The following is a 12,114-nucleotide window of genomic DNA, read 5'->3' as shown; positions in this document are numbered from 1 at the left end:
AGGAAGAGACAATAAGGCCCATCATGCCTGTGCTGCACCAACCCCAGTACCCATCACCCGTCCAAACACAAGCTCCCTACACTGTACTTATTGCCAATATCCCCATACCCCTTTTAAATTTAAATCTCATTTAATTGTTCATCATTTTAATCCTTGGACCTATTATCTTTATGCTTCTGTAATAAAAGGAAGAGCAGGGGTGTGTTCCATGAGCAAAGCGGCTTGCTCGATTCAAAGTGCTCAACTACAAGCAAACAACCTTCGCCACCCGAAAGCGGCGCTTGCCCCTTTCACCCTTGAACTTTCACCCCTGGCTGGCTCCGCTCCTTTCGTCGTTTTGATCCGTTTTGCAAGTCAAGCGCGGCCGTGTTTGAAATCACTTTGCCGCTGTCGAGGATGCCATCGTGTTCGTTTGTGGAGATGTTGTTTGTTGGGGATGTTGTTGTTGGTGAAAAGATGGTGGCGCCGTGGAGATGCTGGTGAGGAGATGTTGGTGGTTGGGGATGTTGGCGGTTGTGGAGAAGGTGGTGAGGAGATGATTGTTTAAAATAAAGATAGAAAAGAATAACACTACCTCAAGATTCACAGCCCGGCACACGAATAAATCCCGTTATACATCGGTGGGGAAATCTAACCTGGACACACACTTATCGACATAACTGATCTTCAGGGAACCGGAATGGTGTTCTGTGAATTTCCACAACCGTAACAATACATATATATATATATATATATATATATATATATATATATATATATATATATATATGTATACATAAATTAACCTTTATCGTATTTACGAGTGCACAGAACAGGGCTATATGTCTCTGAACATTTCACTGGTTGTAGTATTGCTTTGAATTTGACACGTTTACTGATGTTCACAAACTTTTTACACATTCTATTTCATCACACGTTACACAGTGGTGTTTACACCACTATCTTCCTGACAGTCTCATTTCTGAGCACACACGCACATCACTCTTCACCCCACACCTCTCTCCCACTGCCTTACTGTTTGTTGAAACTCGACCCAATTCGCATGAAACCTGACTCCAACCTTCATCATGTATCAAAGTTTGTTCACGCCATAAAAAAATTGCTTTGTTCTCCATGACAAATTTTGTGGATCATCCGTGCCTTCCAGGTTTTCCCTGGTTAACGGTTAACTTAACCAGCAGCTACCAGGTGAGCGCCCAGGTGTATTGCCCACATGTTTAACCCAATGATGTCGTCCACCTGTTGTTTCGCAAATGTGGTGACGTCAGACGCGCACCTTTTATCGAAGTGGAAAGTATCAAACGTTATAGAAACAACATCTGTTTGCTATTTCGATCCAAGTCGTTCATTATTGGGATTCTCGCTTACCTTCCCACCGAGGACGAGGATGTCGCTACCTTTTACACAAGGGCGGAGCATCATGTACAGGTGGTCCTCACACAATCGATTCGTCGGTAATCGGCTGCATTTGCCTGTCTATCATCTATATATTATAACACCGAAGAACCAATTTTGTGCTCCTCCTCACGGTCGCGTCACATTTTTCTCAGCACTGTGACCTGGAATGTAAGAAACTTTGTACCTGTAAGAGTGCATCGCACATAGTGACAATAAAAAACCTTGAACCCTGAAGCAGAATAAACACTTTTCGTCCAAAAAATCCATAGCAGATGTATACTTTACTCCATGATGAAACGTCACAGCCACGTCATCGAAGTCCGAACCGGCTTAAGGTCTTACGTTAGAGAATTCTACTTCAACCCGGGTTGAGGTCTCATGTTAGAGACTTCATATTTGGTACGCATCTATGTGTCCTATGTCCTATGTAACTATTTTGAGTCCAAAAAAATTCAGTGTCATATTTGTGTGGTCATAATTTGTGCGACCGACAGTGAAAACTGGAGTCCGAAAATTAAAAAGGAGTGTACACCAAAAATGTCGTGTACGAGGACGTTTTGTAGGCCTCATTAGGTAAGGCCATGGAGTACATTGACTGGGATCCGGCTCTTACGAGAGCCGCCACTGGTTGTCATATCGGGCTCATGGAACGGAATCCGTCTGCGACGGGGTTTCGGCTCGTTTCCAAAATTCTGGTTAAAATTACAAGAGGACTCTAAGGAATGCCTGGCACTGCGACGGCCACTGAAACGACGGGCCACCACCTTGTCCTCTGGACAGTGTTGGCCCCACGGGGGGGCATTGGGGGGGCAATGCCCACCCAGATTACAGTGTTGGCCCCACGGGGGGGCATTGGGGGGGCAATGCCCACCCAGATTACACTTTGTGCCCCCCCCTCCCAGTCCAGATTGGCCAGCAGTACCCTACCCCACCATTATTTTAATATCTTTTACAGGTGTTAAATTTTTCCATTTTCAAATTCATTAATAGTTTAATGAAAATGCAATAATAAAAAGTACACTGGCACTGCACCGAGTCGGATTTGTTTTGATGTGGCACACCTGTCGCGCGACGTCATTACCTCTGTGCGTTGTTGTTGTTGTTGTTGTTGTGCATGCAGGCATCCACAGCATGTTGCTTTTTTTTCTGTACAGTTATTGTTTTGTTAAGGTGTCAACTGAACTGCAGTACTAGACTAATGTTAACCTAGCTAGTTATAGTGTTATGTGCACAATACAGTAGGTCTATCTATTATTGTGATGTGATGTCATTATAAGAAGTGAAAGCCTATTATGTGCGCAGTACCCTTGTTTTTTTTTCTCCCTCTCCCGCCGTGGAGATGGTGACATTACATTCAAGACATTAAGATGCTATAATTTTATTTGTTGTTTGTGCATAATTGTAGTAGCCGATACTTGTAGCCTTTTTCAAAGCACAGGTGAAGAGGGTGCAGCGTCTGGCTTACCTGTGTGTATTTCACCTGAGGTTGCCTTATCGGTTCTGGGAGAGAGGACGCTGCACGAACCCGAGACGACGGGAAGATGGCAGAGCGAATCGATTCGGGCCAAGAGACCTTGCGCAGGGAGGACTGAAATCGAGTGAAAGCCGGTCGGAACATGTTGATCAATAGTACACGTCCGCAGGGTCCGCAGGGTCCGCAGGGTCCGCAGGGTCCGCAGGGTCCGCAAACAGCGGAGGAATGCGCGGGAGGAGCGCGAGCCGAACAACTCGGATTGCTTTTTTGGGGGGATGTTCCGCGGTTTGTTTACAATACCGATTACGTCATCTCCTCGTTGAGCATGATCATTGACATCCCTGAAAATACTCATGATTACTGTTTTAATTATATTATAATTTTTTTTTTTTTAGCATTTTCATGTTAAAAAAAAATACATTTATATATATATATATATATCGATTGCATTTTCTTCTTTTGATCTGGTGTTGATAAAATGAGTGTGGTGTTGATGTGACGTAGGCACGATGGGCTGAATGTCCACTTGCGTCGGATTTTCCTTGCATTTTTAAACGGATACCGGCGCACACTACTCCGACTTGGAGGCAAACGGCGAACGGAATGGTCCATTCATCGAAAACGAAAATAGAAGTTAATCTCCGCCGCGAGACAAGGAAATCCAGCGCAGGTAAATAAAAATAAATGGTAAAATGTAAAATAAAACGATATTATCAAAAAAAAATTATTTTAATTATCATTATCATTATTTATTTATTTATGTGGAGTGCTCACCAAGTGGCTTAAGCAGTCAAGTCAGGTGGGGGCCCCGCAACGCTCGGCTCGGGGAGGTGTGGGGGGGGGGTGACGCTGAACAGCGATCATGCATCTGGTCCACGTGCCGCTTCCACACATCTTGACAAACGACTCCGCTTGGCCATTCGTCTCAGGATGATACGGTGCGGACCTTAGATGTCGAATACCATTCTGGCGCATAAACTCACCAAATACACCCGCGATGAACTGCGGACCATTATCAGAGACCAGGATCTCCGGCAACTCTTTATTTGCAAAGATCGTCCGCAGCTTCTCTACTGTAATGTTTGCTGAAGTATGCTGCATTACTACAACCTCCGGCCATTTAGAGAATGCATCAATCACAATCAAAAACATCTTGCCATTAACCGGTCCCGCAAAATCTACATGGACCCTCTGCCAAGCTCGGTCTGGCACAGGCCAGAGACCCGAAGCTCGACGCGGGTTATCAGCATCTGTCTGGCACGTGGCGCAACGCTTAACCAACTGCTCAATGTCTTTGTCCAACCCCGGCCACCACAACAGGCTACGAGCAAGACTCTTGGTCTTCACGATGCCCAGGTGACTGACATGCAGTTCTTCCAAACACCGCTGCCTGAACCTCGGTGGAATCACGGTCCTCATTCCCCACATTATGCACCGTTGGACCAACGACAGCTCCGCTGCGCGTGACGTGAAAGGTTGAAATGCCGGTGTCGAAGGCAGATCGCTCCAATTCCCCGTAGAAATCGCCTGGACGACACGGGCAAGCACCGGATCACGAGCCGATTCCACCGTGACCTGCCTGGCCGTGACCGGCCCGCTTTGGACCTGGTCCAGCGCGAACACATCGACCCGGTCGCCCAACTCAGACGCAGCTGGACCCTCCGCACACGGCAAGCGTGAGAGCCCGTCGCAGTTAGCATGCTTCTCGGTGCTTCGGAACTGAATATCATAATCGTAAGCACCCAGAAACAGACACCACCGCTGTATTCGCGCGGCTGCTACCACCGGCACCCCGCGTTCGGGTCTCAGGATGAATTGAAGCGGTTTGTGATCCGTCTGTAAAGTGAAATGCCGCCCCAGCAGATATTGATGAAACCTGCGCACACCCCAGACGAGGCTGAGAGCCTCACGCTCAATCTGGGCATATCCGCGCTCTGCTGTGGACAGGGTCCGGGATGCAAAACAAACAGGCCCCCAAACCCAGCGCTCGTCCTTCTTGAGCAACCGCGTCAACGGCGCAAGTTGTGAGCTGAGCCCGCGCACGAACCTTTGGTAATACTGGGCCATGCCAATGAACGAGCGCAGCTGCGTCTTGTCACGAGGCGGTGGCATGGCCCAGTATTACCAAAGGTTCGTGCGCGGGCTCAGCTCACAACTTGCGCCGTTGACGTGGTTGCTCAAGAAGGACGAGCGCTGGGTTTGGGGGCCTGTGAGAAACCGGTCGTTCAGGGGCGGATCATTCAGTGTACAGGGCACAGGGTTAAAGGTGAGAAAGAACAGGGGCGGTGGTGCAACACGCACACGCAACTCGGCGCAGGAGGAGGACATTCGGCCCATCGTGCCTGCGATGCACCAACCCCAGTATCCATCAGCCATCAACACACGAGCTACCTACAACTACTACACGTTCTGCAACTATCCCCACACCCCTCCATCTCCAATGCACCCAGGCAAGGGCTGCGATCCCAGGGGTGGTGGAGAGACATATCTCCCCCCCGGGAGAGCCCCCCCCCCATATATTTATGGTGGGGGGACACGAATGGCATGGCAATGTCCCCCCCAATATTTTTGTCTTTTTGCCTTCACACTAAGTACAAATAAGCTTCATTTATGGCCCGTCCGGCGCGCAGAGCAAGACGCATGGGTTTTTAAAATCGCTTGCATGTTTATTTATTTATTTGTCCACTTGCATCTTGAGATACTTTTGTCATCAAATTTTCAACACACCTTTCTTATGAGAATATGGAGAACACTAATTAATAATTTTGACATTTTGTTAAAAGGTGTTTTTGTCATGATTGGCATACGTAAGAAGAAGAACAAAAAAAAGCAATGACATTGCAGACCCTCGCCAGTAGTGCTGGATTAACCATTAGGCAGACAAGGCATATTGTGCCTTAGGGGCAGCCAAAAATTATTTTCACATTAAATATTTTGTTCTTGAATCAGTTCATCTTTTGTCTGGGGTCCATTTCCATGAGCTCGAAATGTAATTTAAAATTTTTCAAGCCATTCTCTAAAATTTCAAAATGTGCCTTAGGGCCAGCCGAGGCTTAATCCGCAACTGCTTGCCAGGACTTGTTTTTTCGTGGTATTTGTGTAGTTTTGTGTAAGTAAATACCGATGGATATTTTTTCATGCCATGAACAAACTTTGGTACATCACAGGTGATAAAGGTTGTGGTCAAGCTTCATCAGAATTGTGTGTGTAGTTTCAGAGAAGAAAGCAAATACATATTTTGTGGGGCAACCTCCCCCCCCCCACCCCCCGAGACCTCATATTTTTTTTTAATGGCATGAATAAGCTTTGGCAAATCATGAGTGATGAAGTTTGTAGCCATCCCATAAGCATCCAGGAACTACATTCCCAGGTGAGCTAAAAAAAACATTTTAAATTTTAACAAAAAAAAAAAATGCTCTTATACACTTGAAAAAAAAGTACTCGAATGAAAAAAACTTTCACTCAAAACTCAACACTTATTACTTGCAAAATCGAAGATTATTTCAGGTATTGGTAAGTCAATTTTGTTATTCTGTCTGTCTGTCTGTCTGTTGCCTACAGGTCACAATTTTCAACCGATCTTCACGAAACTTCAGCACATGGTCGAATTTGGCATAAGGAAGAAGCCCATTGTTTTTGACGTCAACATGAACCAAAAGGTAAACATAGTCCCAAGGTCAACAACCAAGGTGGTGTTTCTAAAATCCTCAATTTTCATCCGATTGACTTGAAATTTGAAGAGGATTTTCATTTCAGGTCATTGAATTCAACCAACCAATTATTTTGGAGGTCAACATTGGCTAGAGTTCTAAAATTGTCAATTTTCTTCCGATTCACTTGAAATTTGAAGAGGAGTTGCATCTTTCATCATTTAGTTCAACCAGCAATTATTTTTGAGGTCAAATTTGTTTCATGGATTTTGCAAGTATCGTGCTCTGCACGACGTCTTCTTGTTTTAATTATTGTCTCATCATAAAAAATCCAATTGAACGAAAAGCAGACATTACATATAATGAAATAAATGACGTAATGATCAAAACAATTCAATGTCTCTGACATATTGAACAAGGTTTGACATAGAAGTGACCTTCGATCAGAATTACGGTTTTCCATCAGCAGAACATTTGCCTTCATCATCTAGACTAGTGTCAATAGAGAGTTTACACCCCCAATCAAAAAATTTCATCTATTGTCGCCTTATAGCCTGGAAATAAATTGCATTAAATCAGACTTTTTTTTCCACCTTTATTTACACATCATAAACCACAACTTCCAAATGAAAAACAAATTCTACAAATTTCACAAAATTAATTAAAAATACAAAACTACAATATCTTGGTTGGATAAGTGTCCACCCCCCTGAGTTAATACTTAGTGGAAGCACCTTTGACAGCAGTTACAGCTGTGAGTGTTGGGATAGGTCTCTACCAACTTTGCACACCTTGGTTGGGCAATATTTGCCCATTCTTCTGTGCAAAACTGTTCAAGCTCAGAGAAGTTGTGTGGGGAGCGTTGATGGACAGCAATCTTCAAGTCATGCCACAGATTTTCGATTGGATTTAGGTCGGGGCTCTGACTGGGCCAGGAATGGACATTTATCTTTTTGTTCCTAAGCCACTTCAGTGTAGCTTTGGATGTGTGCTTCGGGTCATTGTCATGCTGAAAGGTGAACTTCCGTCCTAATTTCAGCTTTCTTGCAGAGGGCAGCAGGTTTTCCTCTAGGATTTTTCTGTATTTTGCTCCATCCATTTTCCCTTCTATCCTGACAAGTGCCCCAGTCCCTAATGATGAGAAACATCCCTGTAACATGATGCTGCCACCACCATGCTTCACAGTAGGGATGGTGCCCTTTGCATGACATGCTGTGTTTGGTTTGTGCCAAATGTAACGTTTTGCATTTAGGCCAAAATATTCCATCTTGGTTTCGTCGGACCACAAAACTTTTTGCCACATGGCTTCAGAATATCCGGAGTAGCTGATTCAAAGCTGCCACTGACCTCTTTAATTAGTGTCATCCTTGCTTGGTCATCCAGTTTGGAGGGATGGCCTGATCTCAGCAGAGTTTTGGTGGTACAATATGCCTTCCACTTCTTAATGATTGTCTTGACTGTGCTCCAAAGGATATTCAAGGCCTATGAAATATTTTTACTCATCCCCTGATCTGTGCCTTTCTCCAACTTTATCCTACAGGCCTTTTGAAAGCTCCTTGCTACTCATGGTTGAGTCTTTGCTATGTAATGCACTTCCCAGCAAAGGAAACCTGCAGGAACAGCTGATTTTATTCTGAAATAATCAGAATCACTCCAATTTAACACAGGTGGTGGCCAATGAACTTGGTGTGTGATTTTGAAGGTGAGTGGTTCCACCTGAGCTAATTTAGAATTGCTATGATGAGGGGGTGGACACTTAACTCACCAAGATATTCTAGTTTTGTATTTTTAGTTAATTTTCTGAAATCTGTAGAATTTGTTTTTCATTTGGAAGTTGTGGGTAACTATGTGTAAATAAAGGTGGAAAGTGTCTCATTTAATGGGTTTTTTATCTTGGCTATAAGGCAACAAAAGGTGGAAAATTTTGAAAGGTGGTGAAGACTTTCTGTAAGCACTGCACGTGAATCACTCATTACAAAACTTTCTTCCCCAACACATTCGATGCCGATTGTATACTCTGGATAATTTCCCACGGTTAAAAAAGAATGTTCTTGAGTGTTGAAAACACAGACTTAGTGTCAAAATCAAACAGAATGATAGCGACTGGATTATCTGATACTTGGGAAACCATTCCACTTCTTGGTTCATAAATGGTGAGGAGTAAAGAAACATCTCCGATGACAAATGATTCCGGTAATTTATTCATCATCAAGTATCCACCATGGGAACAAACTCAATGGTACAAATCAGTGCCATGTCTAACGCTGCAGTTAATATCAGTTGTGGTTGAGGAATATCATGTGATCCCACACACTGGCGTAGTAAAGGGGGTGCAGGGTGCAGTCTGCCCCGGGTGACAGCCTGGGTGGGGGGGGGGGCATGCCATTGGGAGAGTTGAAATACCAGTACAATGATATAACGATGGTTATAGTTGCAAGTGACATTATATTATTATTTACCTAATAATAAAGACCCTTTCATTCTGAAAAATTAATTACATTACTGTACTGTATTTGCAGGCATTCTGAAAAGTTAATCTCCTCCATTAAATAGTCAGCAGGCAGGAAAAACATCGCCATGGGAAATGACGTACAATCGCCGGACGTTCCTTGACACTGGATTTTCTGTTAACTTTTTGAAAATTCTTCCTGGTGATGTTTTCTCTGTGGTTGAAGATGTGTTTTTGTTATACAAGCAGAGTACCTGCCCTACGAGCGGTCTTATTCCAAGAATGCAACACGTTCTTCTCACGCATACCTTTATCTGGGCGGTGTTTCGGCAAGTGACAGCTCTGTATTGACAAGAAAAATAAACCGGGTTACGTGCATGAAGCAAAAACACACCCACTGCTAGTAATTCAAAACACCTCACAGCACTGGAAAACGTGGGGTCAGGAATACTGTACTGTAATGGTGAAGACCTGTAATACCCTCCCCCACCTGGAGCGGCGCTACATGATACACATTTACATAGAGAATTTGCATCCCCCCCTCACCCGCTCAAGACCACCGGAAAATATAAAAACACTCCGATACATTAATTGGGGTCATGCTGATCCTCTGTAGCAAGTGTGGATGTAATTGGCCCAGAACTGAAGGAGTCGTCGCCCGACAAACAAACACACAAACACAGGTCCATGAATTATAGTAAGGATCAATGCCAAGCAGTATCACCTGTTTGCTGAATTTTTTATGTCCTGCATTTTTCTTCTTTCCAATTTGATTACTTCAGGTGCAGTTCTGTAATTCACTTGAAATTTTACTTGTAAAATGATTTATGTTTTCTGTGTTTTTATATTTTAAAAATTATTCATCTTGGTGGAAGGGGGTGCCAAAGGAAGGGTCTGCCTCAGGTGCCAAATACTCGAGGTACGCCCCTGATCCCACATTCAGAGACCATATCTTCGGTTATATACACTTTTATACAGATGAAAGAAAACGATCACTTTTGATGGGGGGGGGAGGAGAATTAGGGGGGGCGTGCCGGGTGAACCCTACCCCCCCTCCCCCCCCAGGATCCACTCCTAAGGAGAACACTACAGACTAGCGTTGTTTGCAATTTTAGACACTGCCCTTCAGCAAGATGAGCTGCTGAACACAACATAAACTACTAGGTTGGCTTTCTATCAGTGTTTAGAAACAACGATGTTAACTTCCAAAGTGGACAAAAATCGCATCGACATATTTCCTGAACTCGAATGTAAAGCACTTCCAGTCCAGTTTGAAATGAACAATCAGAATTTCCACCCACAAACCGTTTTTGATGTTCGGGGGGGGAACACTTTCTGCCATGTCACCTGATATGAGGTGTCTTTTCTACCAGGTGGAGAAACTTCACCAGCTAATGGTTACTTACCATTACTTCGTCTCAAGCAGAGCGCTCATTCAGTTCTCTCCTTCGGCTGAAAACCTGGCTACGAAACACCATGGGACAACTGTGGTTAAATTCAGCGGCAACATGCCACATACATAAAGACCGGATAGATCAAGTGGACATACAGGAGATTTCACAAGGATTTATCAACAGGACGGAAACCCATCATAATACATTTGGGGGGGGGGGCTTTAAATTGGAGGAAACACTGTATACATCCAAGGGAGGGTGAATATTACATCTACATATTTCATGTGCATGTTTGTGTATCTTGCCCGTTGCAGAGCGAACGATAACATCGGTACAACACCCCTTGCACCATTTTGTTCTTGATTTTCGCACCTTCGACTCTAAAATCTTGTGAGACTACTCCCCACAATGCCCAGTCGTCCCTCGTAATCGTGCAAAGAAATCGCCGCTGCTGCATCCAGGTACCTTTCTTATTCCCATTTAAACCTCTCCACCTCTTAACGACCACTACCTTTCTGGGGAAACCACTCTCTGACAGAAATATCCCTGCCCTGAAATTGTCTTAACCCTCTTATTTTTACCCTCAAGCTCTGGCTCCTGGTCCAAAAATGTAATAAGACATCGTTGAGTCGCAGTTTGCGAGAAAGATGCTTTATATCACACTCCCCACTCTGCTGAAAAACTGCACTGCAACGACCTTGTCCGCACCTTTCATTATCTTAAACATCTTCAGCAGTGCTGGCTGTGGCAAATAAATAGCACAGTACTTGTAAGAAAGGAGCCAAAGTTTATTTTTCACTTTTCAATTTTATATATTTTCTTGCCACCACCGAATGAACAGATTGATTAGAGCCGGTAGTATATGATTTGAGGATATTTGCTTTATATCTTTGACATATGATGGAGACAGTTTGTGTTTAAATGTCCTTTCAAAAACGTTTAACATTTCGAAAAACAGACAAACAAGTGTTCATCGAACACCGTACCCCGCGCTGTCTTGAGAAACAAAATTTGATTGGTCGTGACGACGTGAAATGCTGTAATATTTTGTCCAAGTACTGCGAAACGGAAGGGTTTTGAAAGTACCAAAAAGTCAATTTGTTTTTAATGGTGTTCAAGTTTATAATTCCATCGAAATGAAATAAATATTTTTAAAAGTTGTATTAAAAAAAAAAACCTGGAAATTTACCGATGTTGATGTCTTATTACACCACCTTATTTAACAAGTTACATCAGTTATTCGTGCCTGTTGCTTTTGTCCTTTATAACGTCCTTAAAAACAGTAAGCTTCCTGTTTGGAATGATTTTTCTATTTTGTTTGACTTCCAGGACAAGAAGACAGAGTAAAAAAAAGTTATCTCACTCCTCTCTGCGCATGTGAAATCAGGTGCTCAGGGGATTTACATTTGATCAATCAGGTGCTCTGAGGATTACACTTCTGCTCCATGGATACAGATGATATTTTAATCACCAGCGCAACCGCAGAATAACATCAGGAACACGTACCTCTCCTCTTCGCCCGTTTGCAGGACATTAGCATCGTCATCAATCCCACAAAGTGCATATTCCACGTTCCAGAGTTGAATTTCCTCGGCCACTGTGTTCACCGCTCAGGCATCCGTCCGCTCGAGAAGGTGGAGCTTATTCGGCATTTAGCGTTACCTTCAACTCAATGCAAACTGCGATAGTTTTTGGGCCTCGTAAACTTTTACCACCGATTTATTCCAAACGCAGCCACAACAACGCAGC

The 12,114-nt window shown here is 43.8% G+C and overlaps 1 protein-coding gene and 2 long non-coding RNA genes across 5 annotated transcripts in view; 1 reads left to right on the top strand and 2 right to left on the bottom strand.

The window, feature by feature from the left end:
- LOC147019257 (aldehyde dehydrogenase, mitochondrial-like) overlaps positions 1–3,157 on the bottom strand; it is a 59,218-nt gene extending 56,061 nt beyond the window's left edge. The window contains exon 1 of the mRNA XM_085899596.1: positions 2,864–3,157. Within this exon, the coding sequence (XP_085755722.1) occupies positions 2,864–3,016 (153 nt within the window). The 5' untranslated portion in view covers positions 3,017–3,157. The remainder of the gene's footprint in view (positions 1–2,863) is intronic.
- Positions 3,158–5,692: 2,535 nt separating this feature from the next.
- LOC147019256 (uncharacterized) lies at positions 5,693–11,549 on the top strand. Its single transcript, XR_015062714.1, has 3 exons — positions 5,693–6,531; positions 8,063–8,224; positions 10,345–11,549. It is a non-coding gene; the product is annotated as an uncharacterized LOC147019256 (long non-coding RNA).
- LOC147019255 (uncharacterized) overlaps positions 8,684–12,114 on the bottom strand; it is a 33,382-nt gene continuing 29,951 nt past the window's right edge. For 2 of the 3 annotated variants that reach the window (XR_015062711.1, XR_015062713.1), the window contains exon 3: positions 8,685–10,435. This is a non-coding gene — a long non-coding RNA (uncharacterized LOC147019255). Of the gene's footprint in view, positions 10,436–12,114 lie in introns of all 3 variants that reach the window. The other variant, XR_015062712.1, reaches the window with a different exon arrangement.

Source organism: Eptatretus burgeri, chromosome 10, assembly GCF_056783735.1.
Source record: "Eptatretus burgeri isolate ZD-2024b chromosome 10, Ebu_testis_v1, whole genome shotgun sequence".
Classification (NCBI taxonomy): domain Eukaryota; kingdom Metazoa; phylum Chordata; class Myxini; order Myxiniformes; family Myxinidae; genus Eptatretus; species Eptatretus burgeri.
This window is presented reverse-complemented; position numbering and strand designations above follow the sequence as displayed.